We start from the raw sequence: 16,529 nt of genomic DNA on the forward strand, positions 1-16,529 counted from the left end.
ATGTCTAAAAAAGAACAGAGTCTGCATCTCTGACTCAGAGACGGGAGGGTCGCACAGAGGATGAAAGAGGAGTGCTGAACAATCAGGAGTGTAATTCATCCAAAATACGGAGCAGGAGAAGAATTCTGGACTAACCACAAAATATATGCAATTCAATCAGACTGCATGCTACAATTCCATTAGGTGTATTTTTGTAACACAACTGGAATTGCACTGAATCTTTTTTGCAGCTGAGGATGGGAAAAGACGCTAGGCCGGAGGAGAGACCCAAGTGGGACAACAAGGCTCAGTATCTGCTGACATGTATTGGCTTTGCAGTGGGAATCGGAAATGTGTGGCGATTCCCTTACCTCTGCCAAATCTACGGAGGAGGTGAGATGCTGCCCTTTTGCTCACTTTACACCATCGCTCCTACTGTAAGAGTATCTGTACGAGTCCTGTTTAATCATCCGGTGTAGAGATGCTTTAATCGGTTTGCATTTCCATTTTGTTTCAGTTTAATTAGGTATTAACGAACAAGTCGGGTCAGTCCCTGAACATGTCTGGAAATGAATAACTTTATGTATACCTGATTAACCATGGGAATATATCCACCTTTGTTTGCTTCCTCATACTTACCCAGAGAGATACGCCGAGTCCTCATGCCACAGAGTTCTATAGGAGCCTGCTCTGGGTCAGGCTGTGTAAACAGCCAGTCCAGAAAATGTGTGTGGGCTCTATCACCTTCACATATTGACTTCCCAAAAGGCTGTTTCTCAAATCTGCTGAGCGTCTGTTTAACTTTGGCTTAGTCTGTTTAATTGAGTCACGTTTTTCTATTGTTAATCTCCCCTCAGATTTGTTTTGTTTGGAGCTCATACGGTGAAGCAGCGAGGTGACACGAGAAGTTAATAATTTTTTAAAAATCTTGTAAATATAGTGGTTTTTTCCTTTTAAAAAAAAGTCAGCCCGATTCCCAGCAAGCCAGTGTGTTTTCATTAGTAGAGCTTTGCACTGTAATCATAATAATGCCTAACTGTAAGATAAATATTTACTTCATGTCTTCAGGTGCATTCCTCATCCCTTACCTGATAGCGCTGGTGTTTGAGGGCCTCCCCCTGCTCTTCCTTGAGCTGGCTGTAGGACAGAGGCTCCGGAAGGGCAGCGTGGGTGTCTGGAAGACCATCAATCCCGTAATCGGTGGAATAGGTGGGTAACCCAAAAAGTAATAGTAAATGTTTTTATGTACTCTACAGTTATACTATTCGAGTGTGTTGCTTTATTTTAACGACATATTAGTTAATCTAAGATTTTTAGTTGTTTTTCAACCCTTTAGAGTCAACTGTATCATATCAGATAAAGTAGAAAGTAAAATAGAATAACCAAAAAATAAATAAATGTTTCTTTTGTTGAAATTGACACCGGTCAAAGATTTCTCATTCTTAAATTTAAAAAATAAAATGAATACCTGAAAAAAAATCTTTCTTATGTGCAGGTATCGGCTGTTTGATTGTATCGTTTCTGGTGGGCGTTTTCTACAACACCATTCTGGCCTGGGTGCTGTGGTACTTCTTCCACTCTTTTCAGGAACCCCTGCCGTGGAGCACCTGCCCACTAAATGAAAGCCGTATAGGTGAGACAGGAGCACACCTCGGTATTATTCTTGTTTACGTACGGCGTACGGCCATAAATTTATGGCCGTACGCCGTGATTCTGCTGCTGCTCCACTGTTTGCAGATTTAATAACAAAGATATCCATACGGTAAAAAAAAAAAAAAAAATTAAAATACATTTTAAAATATATTTATATATTTTGAAATGTATTTTAGCACATATTTTTTGGAATTTTTTGTATATTTTGAAATATATTTCAAAATATATTCATAATATATTTTGAAATGTGTTTTAACGCATATATTTTTTGGTCATTTTTGTATATTTTGAAATATATTTCAAAATATATTTCAAAATACAATTTAAACTTCATCATCATCATCCAAAAATATATAAATTTAACCCTTCATATATTTCTAAGAAAACACATTCACATGTAACAGCTGAAAGAGATCTTTATTTGATGTCTAAAACATACATATAGCATATCAATCAAGCAAGGAATATTCATTTTACAATTTTATTCTCATTACATACTGAAACATTCTAAAAGAAACACACACACACATACATATATATACACACATATACATATATATATGTATACACATATATACACACACACATATATATACATATATATATGTATATATATGTGTGTATATATATATGTGTATACACACATATATATATGTGTATACATATATATATATATGTGTGTGTGTGTGTGTATACATATATATATATATATATACATATATATATATACATATATATATATGTATATATATGTATACACATATATATATATATACACATATATATATATATATACATATATATATATATATATATATGTATATATGTCAATGTGTCGCCTTAAGATTTGAAAACATAATTTTTGTTGTAACCCTCAAACTCAATGGTAATGTAACGATACTTATTTTTCACTTTTTCAAACGAAAACATCAGCACTTTTTGTACTTCCGAAAGCGTGAGCGGAATGTTCACTGTGCGCAATTTGACGCATGCCGAGTCCAGCCCTGTACGCCGCTTCAGGAGCAAAGCTATTGTCCGTCAATTTGTCGAAATCATCCAATGGCTGTTCCCATCGATCTCCCCTTCGCTCACAATTTGCAGATAATTGGTGTCTCTACATGATCAATTGACAGTGTGAGATGACAGAAGCTCCATTTTCTGCTCAATGCGCGTCTATTTACAAATACAGTTTCTTAGCTTTCCATCAATGACTACTTCCGGGTCATAGGTCATTCAACCGCAGCTGCATTTAAAAGATGATTTTGAAGGGAAAAATAAAATCCAATTTGCTTTTGGTCCATGCTTTTATATATAATTTGTTTGTATTGCAGTGTGGCCGTCTGAGAGAAAATACTTTTGAAAGCTTTTGAATACATTTGAAGAAAAAAAGTGTGTTTGTGTATTTTTTTCTTTTTTTTAGGCATAAAGACCTTTATATTGTTTAAAAAATATAAAGGTCATCGATAGTGACACACAACACCACTCTTTTTTTCCACTTTTTAAAGCAGAAAGAAATGCTCAAAACCTGAATTTTTGGCTTGAGTTTGTTCAATGCTCAAAAATAAAAAAAAGGGCGCCACCTGGCGGACAAATAAAAAAAATTACAATTTTAAGGCCCGGACTCCAAAGTGTCACCCACATTCGGAGGATGGCCTTTTATTTGGTTATAATGATAATGCAATGAAAAATAGCATTTATAATGGGTTTCAATGGGGCACAAATCGACCACTAGTACCAATACTGTAAGTTTATCCGTAGCTTAGCCACTGAAGCTAATTTAAGGAAGTCAGACTGAAATTTTAAAATAAAATGTAACAAAACTTTTTTTTGGAAAATTTGGCTATATTCCATTCAGCACAGTGCAAATGGCTTGGATACGAAAAACACAAAAGCCACAAAAAGGTCCCAAGGCCTTTTAGGGATTTCTTTTCCTTTCCCAGCAGTCTCAGTTCCCCCAGCTTTCACTGCAATCCTCAAAGCCCTTCTGGACACATTGGGAAACCTCGTCCTTACTGCCACTGTAACAAACAAAAGTCACAGTTCTATTACTTTTATCAGATTTAAAATAAAAATATGATTTATGTTAGCTGGCTTCATTTAGCAAACAGATAATTCTGTTTATATAGATACAGATATTAATACAGATATATTTTACGCATAATTTTACCTGAACTTCCTTGTCTGAGACCACCCACTACAATGCATCATCACCTACTTGTGCAATTTTTTTAGTGGTTGCAAAGTAAGTTACTTGTGCTGTATGCAATTTTAGATAAACAGAAAGTCTTCACTTACTATATATGTCTGTCATAGTGTCCTTATCAAGGGCAGTTCTTCACTCTGCGCCGATGTGCGTTTTGCTCTGTCCTCCTATAAAAAGCATGAACATTTGAGTGTCTGACTAGTTTTAGATTTCCAAAAATCTGATATTTATACAACTAAACATTTGAACTACAATGATATGCTATTGAGAGATACTTTTATGGGTACATATTGGTAAAGAAACTGGTGATAGAGAAGTAGGCTTTTTAGAATACTATTAGCTAACCATTTGAACTGACTTTCAAAGCTGTTTACCTTTTAAATTGCTGTGGATCAAAACCTCCAGTGGGAAGGCAGCCATTAGAAGAACACACACCACTGAACCTGAAAACAACAAAAACAAACAAACAAACAAAAAACAGAACAACATATATATATTACAATATAAGATAAGATAAGATAAGATAAGATAAGATAACTCTTTATTGTCATTGCACAGTCATACATAGTACAATAGTACAATGAAATTGGAAACTGTCCTACGTCGGCACTACATATAACACAACACGACACGATATGACACATCACAACGCAACACAAACAACACAACACAGTATAGTAACTTAGTAATAAAAAAGAAGAATAAGTGTATTTGTATTGCACACTGTTATTATTGCACGTTAATTATTATTGCACCTTGTTATAAATATAAATATTATCATTGTTATTGTTATATATAACAATATATATAATAAATCTCCCCGGTAGGGGAGATACATCGATTATTGTGACAGGCCTACTGTTTTGGTATCATAACAAGCTTGCCGAACATGTATGACCACTAAGCAATGTCTAAGCAGTAGTACTGGTCTGAATGACAACAAACATAGCTAGTGTTTGGGAAAATCTGTTAGAAAACAGTTATTATTTCAATAATTATGCTTAGCATGTGACACAGACACTGCATAAAAAACTACAACAACAAATATTTACTTGAGGAGGATGGGAGAGGGCAGCATGAGGTTGACACTGTTCCCTGCTCAGATGCAGTGTACAAGGACAATCAGGGCTGTCACAACAATGGGGTGGGGCCAAGTGGCTGCAACCCTAGGTACAATGTACAAGTATATATAATTACATATAATATATGTGAATACAGCAAGAATCTGTTTAGGTTAGTTACTGTGCTGACTGATGCTTGCTAGGTTTATATGATTGTAAACTGCACAAAAACAACAACAGCAACAACATTAATGATAACGACAAACAAAATTACTTAGATTTATGTAAATCTCACATCAGGAAGATCTGCATTCGATTTCATGGGCTGAAATAAATAGGCAGAAACATTACTGCTAGACAACCAAAAAACTCTAAATAGCCTAAAAATGACTAAAAAAAGCAAAGAAATGTGGAACATTGTAATTAGTGAAAATGACTGTGCTTTGTTTCTCACCTTGGTAAGTAAGTGCTCTGTAGCCAGAAGGAGAGGTAGGATTTCTGTAAAAGTCAAATTAAATGAGAATATTGTATATAACAAGTGTAAAAAGTTTTATTTGTAATTTTTTTCCCTTAGAAGGCAGAATAATAAGTAAAGGCAAAAGTACATAACAATATAATTAATTAAGTTACATATTTTGATTACCAAATTATGGAAGTGTGGAGCTGCCACCCAGGCAAAAGCAAAATTGAGCTATATCACGTTATAACGTAAAAGTTTATTGTTCTAACATTATGCTTTTCATGTTTGTATAGTATAATATCACGTTATTATAATATACATAATTATCACGTTCGTACAATATTGTGCGAACGTGAAAATTATGTATATTGTAATAACGTGATATTACATTGTTCAAACGTGAAAAGTATATTGTACAAACATGATAGTATATTGTTAGCGCCAATGTTCCCTCTAAGCTGCGCACGTGCGCAATTGCGCACTGCTGGCACGTCTCTGCGCACAAAAAATCTAACCTTTACTATATACTTTGACAATTATGTTTTGCAGTGTTAGTCAGTAAGTGACTGGCTGCTCCCATATGGGATTAGAACGATGCCATCTTATCCCATAGTCCAGCCAATAATGCGATTCACATTCGTATATACGCAGCTAATCAACGTCGTTGACAGGCTATGACAGTGTCCTTATATGCTGACACCGGTGTTTTAGCTAGCAAAGCGGCGTGGCTGATGTGGAGTGAAGCCACGTTAATGACAACGTGTACAACCATTGGAGATGTGAGCAGGACAGATGGAACAATTGACAGAAAAAGTGGGGACTTTATACTAGTTTTTAAATTGAGTTGATAGGCCACGTAAAACCATAGTTATGATAAAAAAAATATATGCAATGTTTGGTTTTCTTCTTGAATACTATCGTTGTTTATATTTCCTGCGGGAAGAAACAGTAAAAACTGCGTTTTATACGAAAAAGGCTCGAAAACACTCTCTGCCTGTGAGCAAAAACAAACCCTACCTCCCTCTCCCTTTCCTATTCGTCGAAAAAAGTACCATGTCAACCAATCAAAAAATGATATGGCAACGTGGCATCTTTTTTTTTTTTTTTTAAATTTTTTAACTTTATTTAACAAACAATGAGTATACAACATACAAACAGATGAAGTATACAAAACAACAGAACATGAACACAAAAAGCCAGGGGTAAAAGAAAAAGGTAACAATTATAAGAATACACGCAAAAATTCACATACATATATTGTTTTGAGAGCCTTTTTGTTGGTGGAGTCTGATATTGATTCAATGTACATTTCCACATCCTTAAAAAAATGACAGAAATATGGTGTTTTGTTAGTAAACTTACATTTATGGATAAAAAATTTAGCTAAAAGTATTAACAAATTTATCATAAAAAAACATTTATCATACTTCTTGGGGAACTTAAAGAAACAGAATAAAACATTTTCCCATCGTAAAGAAAACTCCCTTAAAATATGGACAATAACAAACCTGCTAAATTCCTTCCAGAATCTCTGTGTAAAAGAACAGTACCAAAAAAGATGTGTCACAGTTTCTGGATGATCCCCACAGAAAGTACAATTAGTATTTATGTCCCTTTTAAATTTTACCATGTAGTGACTGGCTGGATAACATTTATGTAGAATTTTAAATGAGACTTCTTTCACCTTATTTACAATCAAATATTTATGGGGGATCATCCAGACTGTCTTCCACTTGATATCTGGAACATATCGGTTCCAATAAGATATTATATATGGGAGAGAGACGATATCTTCTTGGAATAAACTACGTATTCTCTTATTGCTGTTACCAAGTTCCTGTGAAAAGCAGATTTTTCCTATTGGTGACTCAGCTGGATCAGGGAGAGTGACTGAGGTAGATATTGAGCTGTCAGTGTTTTTATATAACATTAAAGTCCCTGAGGGTATGGCACCAAGCACCATTAAGAATTCCTGAACACTGATTGGAAAATTATATAGTGCAATAAAGTCGTTGTAAGTAAGTAGTTGTCCCTCTTTATTAACCAGCTGAGCCACCAATAAGATCCCATTTTGGACCCAAGTTTCCAGGAAAAGTGATTTATTTTTATATAAAATATCTCTGTTGTTCCAGATAAGGTATTTGTGAGGTGAGAAGTTGTGTTTATAAATGAGGGTCCACGCTAAGAGGACCTGCTTATGGAAGGATGAAAGCTTTACAGGAAGTTTCTCAACATTGTAATTACAATTTAAAATAAAATTAAAGCCACCAAAACGAGAGAAAATATGATATGGTATAAAGTTCCAGATAGAGGTAGGGTTTTTAAGAAAATGTTTAGCCCAATTAATTTTGAAAGTGTTATTTAAAGTAGAAAAGTCTAAGACGTTAAGCCCACCTGATTCGTACTTATTCATCACAACAGTTTTTCTAATATAATGCGTACGGTTTTTCCATATAAAATCAAAGAGCATACGGTCAATATCTTTACTAATTTTCTTATCCAGATGTAAGGAGAGAGCAGCATATGTTAATCTGGATATTCCTTCAGCTTTAGTAATTAACACTCTACCTTTCAACGACAAGTCCCTTTGCAGCCACTGGTTGAACTTTTTTAGGGTTTTCTGTATAATTGGAGTGAAGTTTGAAGAGCATCTTGATTTTTGGTCTTTGGATATTAACAGTCCCAAGTATGTGACTTCTTGTTTAACAGAGATATTACAGATAGTATTTGCAGGGCAGTCTTTAATTGCTAGTAACTCACACTTTTTTAGATTTAGGCATAAACCAGAGGCCTCAGAGAAATCCCTAATCACAGTAAGAGCTGGAGGGATTTGGTTTGCATTCTTCAAGAAGAGTGTGGTGTCATCGGCTAACTGGCTGATGACAAGCTCCTTATCAGCTATGGTGATTCCTTGTACAACACTGTTTGAAATATTAGTTGCAAGAACTTGTGTACAAAGTAAAAATAAATATGGTGAAATAGGACATCCTTGGCGAATACCACGTTTCAGGTCAAATCTCGGGGTGGAGCCGTTAATCATTTTAATAGAACTATTGCCATTTGTGTATAAGGTTTTGACAGCTTTACAGAAAAACTCTCCAAAGCCAAATTTTTCCAAAGAGTGGAAAATAAATTGATGTTCAATTGTATCAAAAGCCTTATAAAAATCCAGGAAGAGAATGAAGCTATTGTCAGGTACCAAATCAGAGTAATCAAGTAAATCCAAAACCAGTCTAATGTTATTAGAAATGTGTCTGTTTCTCATAAAGCCTGATTGTGTCTCATCAATAATTGTTTCCAAGACCTCTTTAATTCTGTTAGCAAGTATTATAGCCATAATCTTATAGTCATTATTGAGCAGGGAGATGGGTCTCCAATTATCAATAAAGAGTAAGTCTTTGTTTGGTTTTGGAATAAGTGTTATGAGACCTTGAGTAAGAGAAGGAGGGAGGGTGTTATTCTCTATACTTTCTGTAAAAACCTGCAGTAAAAACGGAGCCAGGAGATTAGAAAATGATTTATAAAACTCTGCAGTCAAACCACCTGTGCCGGGAGATTTATTGGCCTTAAGTGCAGAAATGGAATTACAAACTTCCTCCACAGTCAGAGGGCTGTCACAATAACTTCTATCTTCCACAACAATAGTTTTTAGGTTTTTAATATTATTGAAAAATCCTGTTGAGACATCCTCATTATATTTTGAGTTGTATAGTTTAGTATAGAATTCGGCACAGAAATGTGAAATTTCTCTAGGATTGTCAGAGACAATGCCATTAATATTTAGTTGATGAATAGAGTTTGTTTTCGATCTGTATTTTTCAAGCCTGAAAAAGTAAGCAGAATTTTGTTCGCCCTCCTCCAGCCACCTCTTCCTGGATCTTATGAAAGCACCCTCAGCCTTGCGTCGATATAAACCGTCCAATTTATTTTGAAGTTCTAGTAAACTTAATTTATCTTCGTCTGAGATTTCTTCTGGGGACTTCTGGTAATAAGAGGCAATTCTGCTTATTACTTCTTGTTCTTCAGCTTTCCTTAATTTAGCAATTTGACTCCCATATCTTCTCAAGAATTTGCATGCTTCAAATTTAAAAAGTTCCCAATTGGTACAAAAGGACTTCTCTCTGTTAGCTTTGTTCCAATAATAAACAATTAATTTATTAATCTGCATGTTAACTATTTTAACTTTTAGTAAAGAATTATTTAACTTCCAATAAGAGAATTTATGAGGTATATTATCCAATGTAAACATTTGGACGTTAATGTGAATTGCTCTATGATCAGTGAGAGGGGTGGCAAGTATATTAACGGTAATATTATCTTTATCAATACAGTCAGAAACAAGCCAAAAGTCAATACGTGATTGCCTGGATCCTGTCTTATTGCTCCAAGTAAAGAGTCTATCATCTGCAAATTTTTCTCTCCAAATATCCACAAGATTAAATTTTCCCATAAAATTTTTTAAGTTTGCACTGTATGAAGACTGCTGCCCTGGAGGCCACCTATCAACCATATTGTCTAAAGCGATGTTAAAGTCTCCACCAATTAAAAGGACTGAATTTGGGTATTTGGAGAGCCAGAAATTAATTCTTTCTTCTAAGGAGTCAAGTAATTTATCATTTTCAGTTTTATTATTGTAACCATATATATTTACTGCAATTAAAGTACTGTTATTGTGTCTGATTATTGAGCAGAGGTAGTGTCCTAAGGTGTCACAGTCAGAGTGTAACACATCTCCAGAAAAATAATTTTTAAGCGTGGCAACTCCAGCAGAACGCTCAGAGCCATGGGACAACCAGACTTCATTACCCCATTGTGATTTCCAAAAATTTGTATCAGCAGGTGTGGAATGACTCTCTTGGAAAAAGCAAAAATCTGTTTTAAATTGTTTGGCAAACAAAAACAAAGCTTTGCGTTTACAGGTTTGTCTTAAACCCCTGGTATTAAGAGAAACAAATGAAAAAGACAAAGTTATTAGAAAAAAGAAAGAGAAAAAGTAAGTTCTAAACTTCTACAGCTAAGAATAGATCTATAGGATAAGGGGACCGGGTGCTGCACAATTTAGGTAGTAGAACAGTAAAAACCCTGAGTGACTAAGCTTATAAAAATACAGTATTTAACTATCTATTATGGTTTAAATATAGCTTTTTATAGATAAACACACTCTTCAACACAAAATAAAACTTTAACCTGAGGGTGAAAATATCAAGTTCACCATGTAAACAAACTTACAGAAAAGTCATTTCGAGACTGAATAAGCGTCTCTATGAAGGAGGGAAAACTTCTGATCCACTGATGAATCCTCGGCCTCCCACGAAATAAGCCGGCTTACCCTCCTTACGGGCTTTGTCTATCATCGGCCACAGTTTGTCACAACGTTCTCTGTCCTCCCTGGACAGATCTTCAGCGAACCTCAAATGATTGTCCTGCAGGTAGGAGGATGTTTTGGCTGCTTTCCATACAGCATCTCTGTAGATTCGGGAGGTGAACTGCACGATGATGCCTCTAGGTCTGGTGCTACCTTGTCGCTTGGCTCCGAGTCGGTGTACGGTGTCGATGACGTCAGGCAGCCTATGATTTTGTTCTGGCAGAACAGACTGGCATATCACAGTCACCTTTCCCCTTACGTCTTCTTTCTCAGCCTCCTTGACTCCATGTAGTCTGAGATTCCACCTCCTGGAATATCTTTCCAACTCAGATATTCTCTGTTGGCAGTTGTCCACTCGACCTTCCTCTTTAGTTACTTTTTTTTCCAAGTTGCAAACTTTCCCCTTCATATCTTTCATTTCCGCGCACACAAAATCAATCGTCTTTTTGAGACCCTCAATCTGGAGCGTATTTTCTTTCACCATGTTCGAGTTCTCTCTCACCATGCTCTCAATGTTATCAGACCTGGTGTTTATTAGTGCCGACAGACGAGAAATTATCTGATTTACATCAGCTGGGTCAGAGTTGCTGCGTTCGTACATCACCTTCTTCGGAGCTGGCGACTTGAGAGGTGTAACAGGGAGAGGTGGGAACTCATCCATTTCTTCTTCGGCCAACGTGAGTGCCACCGTAGTAGCTGCGTAGTTATGGAAGCTATCCATTAGCACGTTGCTGGGCGTAGCACTCTCCTCGTTAGCATTCTCAGGCGCTATCTTAGACTTGGAACTTTCCAGTCCCCTTTTCGCTCCTTTCTGATTGGGCATTCTGCTGCTTCTTGCCCTATGGTTGCTGTATCTTCTCTTGTTTAGTGAACTGTTAGTGTTAGCAGCATAAAGTTGAGGTTTTACCGTTGTTCACGAACTTTCTGTGCAGAACTCGGTAGAGAGCGTCTACTCACTCCGCCATCTTGGCACGCCCCCCGCAACGTGGCATCTAGTTGTTAAGAAACGGGGGGAAGTTTTAGGAGTGACGGCGGTGTTTCGAGATGTGAGAGATTTGAGACATTTAGTGCAAATCTTGTGTAGTTAGTGTGTAGTGTAGTCAATAGTTTTGTTGTGTGTGTCAGAACAATGAGGCGACTACTGAATGTTACAGGTGTTACAGGAGTGACACATCTCCTGTTGTCAGGCCTGCAGGTATCAGGCTGTTGTTCTCCTTTATCTCATAGTGGACAGAAATTATTTTTGGAGTGGCACAAATGATTTATGTGGCATCAGATTTGATGCAGAACAGCTGACTGTTCTGTAAATAGTTTGAAATGTTTGTTTAAAAAACGCCTTGGCTGCATTAAAAAAAAATAGCTGCAAAAAACGTTGTTGTTTGCATAACTCAGTTACTTTTTTGAAGAAGTAACTATATGATTCATTGCCCAGCATTGGTTAATATGTACTATATTTTGCAGACAGGGAGTTACAGGACTCTCTCCCAGACCACAGACTCATAATAAGTCAAAGCTTTATAAAAAAATTAAAAAAAAAAAGAAAGAAAGAAAGAAAAGAAAAGAAATTTGTGTTTCCTAAATTGGAGTTCAAGTTAGTTTTTACTTCCAATAGTGTTAACATACTACACTGGTCAATGACTAGATTTTTTTTTACATTTTCATTGTAAATGGGCTAAAGCAGTTAATTAAAAGTAGTCTAACATAAATGTAAACGCTGGCGTGACCACAGTGCACACGTGTGATGTCGCTCACAGTGGTCCAAGGGATCGCTCAGGGAGTTTGTGTGTTCGCTCAGACACATGAAAAATTAGAGGGAACATTGGTTAGCACGATATACTTTTCACGTTATAACGTGATATACTTATATTTCTCTTTTGCCTGGGTGGCAGCTCTACGCTTCCGTGCCAAATAAGCGAGAATAAAGTAATATTATATTTGAGAAAAGGCACCTGCTATCTTGATGATGGAGGCTTCGTAGACCGGCCAGGCCACCCGCCTTTTGGCTCCTTGTCGCCACTCCACGAAATAAAGGTCCGTTTCCTCCATGCCGGCTAATTATTCATCCTCATTAAAATCTCGTATATGTTCAGTTGGCAGAATTAAGAATTTTACATCTTCCAACCACTTAATTAACGCGAACATAATCGGCTTGTTTCTTCCCGTCTCCTCTCACTGTCGAAATTCGCGCCTCAGAGACGTCGTTATTTTTCAAAAGAAAGAAAGAAAGAAACAGCAACAACTACTAAACAGGATTTTTGCACGTTCATTGCACATTTGTGGGAATGTTTAAATATTTACTTTTTATTAATTACTTTTCATTTTATCTTTATTTTTAAAAGCACCATGGCAATGCGCATGCGCATACTCTCCTGCACGCAACCGGCTTTGGAGTTGACGTAACTCTGCAATGCATTGTGGGAGCGCAGCACCATATTGGCAGGCCACGAATCAAAACAAACACACTCGCTGGCTCTGTCCCATTTCAGGGTCTGCACGCTTGAAGTACGCGCACTACGCGTACTACGTACGGTGTGTACTATAAGTACGAGAAGTGCGGAAGTGAGAGGCTTGTGAAATGGGACGGTATATGCTTCGTCGCGCTGTTCAGGTTGCCTAGCAACCATGATACTAACCGCGAGACACGTTTCATACAGCATTGTGTAACATAAATGAAGGATAAAATGTTTTGTTGGTCAATCATTTTTGTCATGACATCACTTCGATTAGGTGAGTATCTGAGGCTGAGACCACAGGACTGTAAAACATGATTCAAGGGCTTCATTTCTGTACTGAACAGTTATTTAAGATTAGCTAGTAAATAATAATTACTTAATGTTGTTCATGAGACTAAAGTCATCTCACTATGGTAATGGAAATATCATATGGCCAATATTATAGTATTGTCAGATTATTATGATATATATATATATATATATATATATATATATATAGATAGATAGATATATAGATATATAGATATATATCACTGACTTCCAGCTTGTTGTGTTTGTGGATATATGACTGACTTTAATTATCCATAAAATCATCAGATTCTCTGTAAGATTAAGGTCGACTATATATATATTTAGAAGTAGAGGCTTTAAAACCAAGTTAACGCTGAAAGTACAAACATCACTAATTTCACATAACTTTGCCGGCATGTGGCCAACAGCAATGTTTTAATGTTCTTCATTATTAAACATTCGCACATGAATAAGTGACGTCATATTCAGTACTTGCTTTTGACAGTTCACTCTTCGGCCGCTCCCTTCTGCCGTATTTTGCGGCAAAATTATCCACACCCACCGCCGTGCTATGAATTGTGGGATATATGGGACCACGAAGCGTGCACCGGACCACGCTTGATATTTGGGGAAATCGACGGCGCATTTGGAGTATGCATTTGAAGTACACTTCGAATTGGGACAGCCGTCGTCGCGTGGCGGTGACGTAATCGCACTTAAAATGCATACTTCAAGCGTGCAGGCCCTGAATTGGGACACAGCTTTTGTGTTGGAAGGAGCAATTCTGAACAGTAGCTCAAAAGAAAAAGGACGGTATAGAGACAGATTGTGTCCAGATGCAAAGAGACGGTACTTGCAAAAAAAATAGCGTGCATTGGAAATGTGGACCCGTATGAAATCCGGCAGTGGAGTAGAAACCCTGAAGACCAAACCGCTATTGACTTAGCCTGATATATTCTCGTAGCTTGTCTGTGAAGTCAGCGCATACACGGCGCACCAATTTCGCCATTATAAATCTCTGGAGGCTCACATCCAATTCACCAAGGACTGGGTACAATTGTGGGTACGCTGTCATTCAAACAAAGGTAAGTCAGCTTGAGTACTGCGAGTAAAATGCGTTTGATTTCCCTCCGAACATTCAGATTAGTGCAGCATAAATTCATTCATGAGGGGGAAATTACAGTGAGAACATGTGGAGGCTCTGTTAGATGGATAACATAGTGAGTTCAGTGAACTGATATGACATTGTCCTGAAGGATTTAGTTATTCTCTATGGTTAAAGAAATTGCACTAATTAATTCATATTTATTATAAATAATCCTAATTACACTTAAAGTCGAACTTTATGCTTTCTCACTCTTGAAAGTGATTACATCCTTGCATTACATACTTAAGTTTTTTGCTGATAGGTTTCTAAAAAGAAACATGCAGATTTAAAATATAACATGCAGCTTTCTATAGATAGATACATAAAAACACTTTATTTGTTACATTTATGATTAATGTATTTGAACATAGATACAACACATTTGTGTCGGCCTTGGCTTATTAAAGTTCGTGTCTTGAACTTTGTCTGTGTGTGTTTCAGGTACAGTTCAGAATTGCAGCTATGGGTCATTGTGAGCATCACAGGGAAGGTTGAAGCTGCCCACTGCAGCTGTATGGCCGGAGTCGTGGAGACCTGCACCCATGTCCCTGCTCTTCTGTTTAAAGTAGAAGCAACAGTGAGGATCTGTGGCACAAGGACTATTACAGATGAACCTGCATACTGGGTTTTGCTGGGTAATATGACCAAGATACAGCCAGAGGTTGACCATAAGATAGACTTCTTCTCTTAAGCTGCCCAAAAAAAGGCTCTCAATCAAAACATAAACAGACCATCTGTAGTGACAGGGAAAAGAAGCCGTTCTCAAAACAGAAAAATAAATAATAATAATAATAAATAATATCACCTACTACTAGCATTCTGTAATTTACTGTCTCTTTTGAAAATGTATCACTACATATACAGCACAAGACTTTTAAGAGTATTTTCCCCTGGTTTTACTACCACACTGGGGTACATGTTCAACAAAACGCAGCAAACCTTTGTCATCTTATCCAGGAGGGTCACCTTTTCACCCTCACATGGAAGAAGTAATCTGATTGGCATGGTGGAGTGTAGCATGTAGTTTGAAGCAGGGATTTCGTAGTGCCCCATGTGTAGTGTTGGAACCCAGTCAGGATTTGTTTCATTCATTTCATAGGCTGGCTTGCCTGCATTAATGCCAAATAATTAGCAACTCTATAAATAAAAGTAGTTCTGCATGTTTGTTCTAATTTGCTATGACCTCAGAGCGCATCGAAAATAAAAAGAGTAATATGAACTTATTTAGAACTTACCAGAATGAAAATACTGAAGCACACCAACTTATCTGTGGATGGTAGAGAACTGAATATCAGCTCGTCTCACAGCTGCTATCCAGGCTAGACGCCTTCTTTTGGTAACATCCAACACCTCATGATGCTTCCAGGTGAGGAAACAATGAAAAGAGCCCGTTTTCAAGCTTATTCCTTTGCCAGTAGTGCAATCTAACATTACAACCGACCACACAGCAAGCATTTCTTTGACCTGCTAATATGGCGCCTCAACCAAAAATCCTGGCTACGCCCCATCCGGTAAGATCACGCTCCAGAGCCCTACTAACATACGAATCTAGAAAGAAGACGCTGCATTTTTAACTGAGGGAGATGGAGAATGAGCCTATTTCCAAAAAAAGTGGAGTGTGTTCCTTTAAGTACTATATTGTATATATTGTCAAAAACTAAAGTGTACATAGCAGTTGTTGTATCTTGTTTACTGTATCAGTGACAGATAATTTCAAAGTCAAGTGAACGCTACATTATAGTGAGATATTGTGTAATGTGAAATACTGTAAGCAAATGAATAAACAACCTAATTCTTGCTAAACCTTTGACTCTGTTTTGTTTGAATCCAACTGTTTTTTGCAGATGTAAATAAAACCTGTTGTTACTTTTAGTATTATTATTATCAGCATTATTGCACTAAAAACATTTTAAATAA

At 36.7% G+C, this 16,529-nt stretch overlaps 1 protein-coding gene across 1 annotated transcript in view; it reads left to right on the forward strand.

The window, feature by feature from the left end:
- The window catches only part of slc6a18 (solute carrier family 6 member 18), a 22,109-nt gene continuing 5,580 nt past the window's right edge, over window positions 1–16,529 (forward strand). The window contains exons 1-3 of the mRNA XM_006795192.3: window positions 1–372; window positions 1,048–1,188; window positions 1,475–1,612. Of these exons, the coding sequence (XP_006795255.2) occupies window positions 237–372; window positions 1,048–1,188; window positions 1,475–1,612 (415 nt within the window). The 5' untranslated portion in view covers window positions 1–236. The remainder of the gene's footprint in view (window positions 373–1,047; window positions 1,189–1,474; window positions 1,613–16,529) is intronic.

This window comes from Neolamprologus brichardi, chromosome 22 (assembly GCF_056152115.1).
Source record: "Neolamprologus brichardi isolate AB-2024 chromosome 22, ASM5615211v1, whole genome shotgun sequence".
In the NCBI taxonomy this organism is placed as follows: Eukaryota; Metazoa; Chordata; class Actinopteri; order Cichliformes; family Cichlidae; genus Neolamprologus; species Neolamprologus brichardi.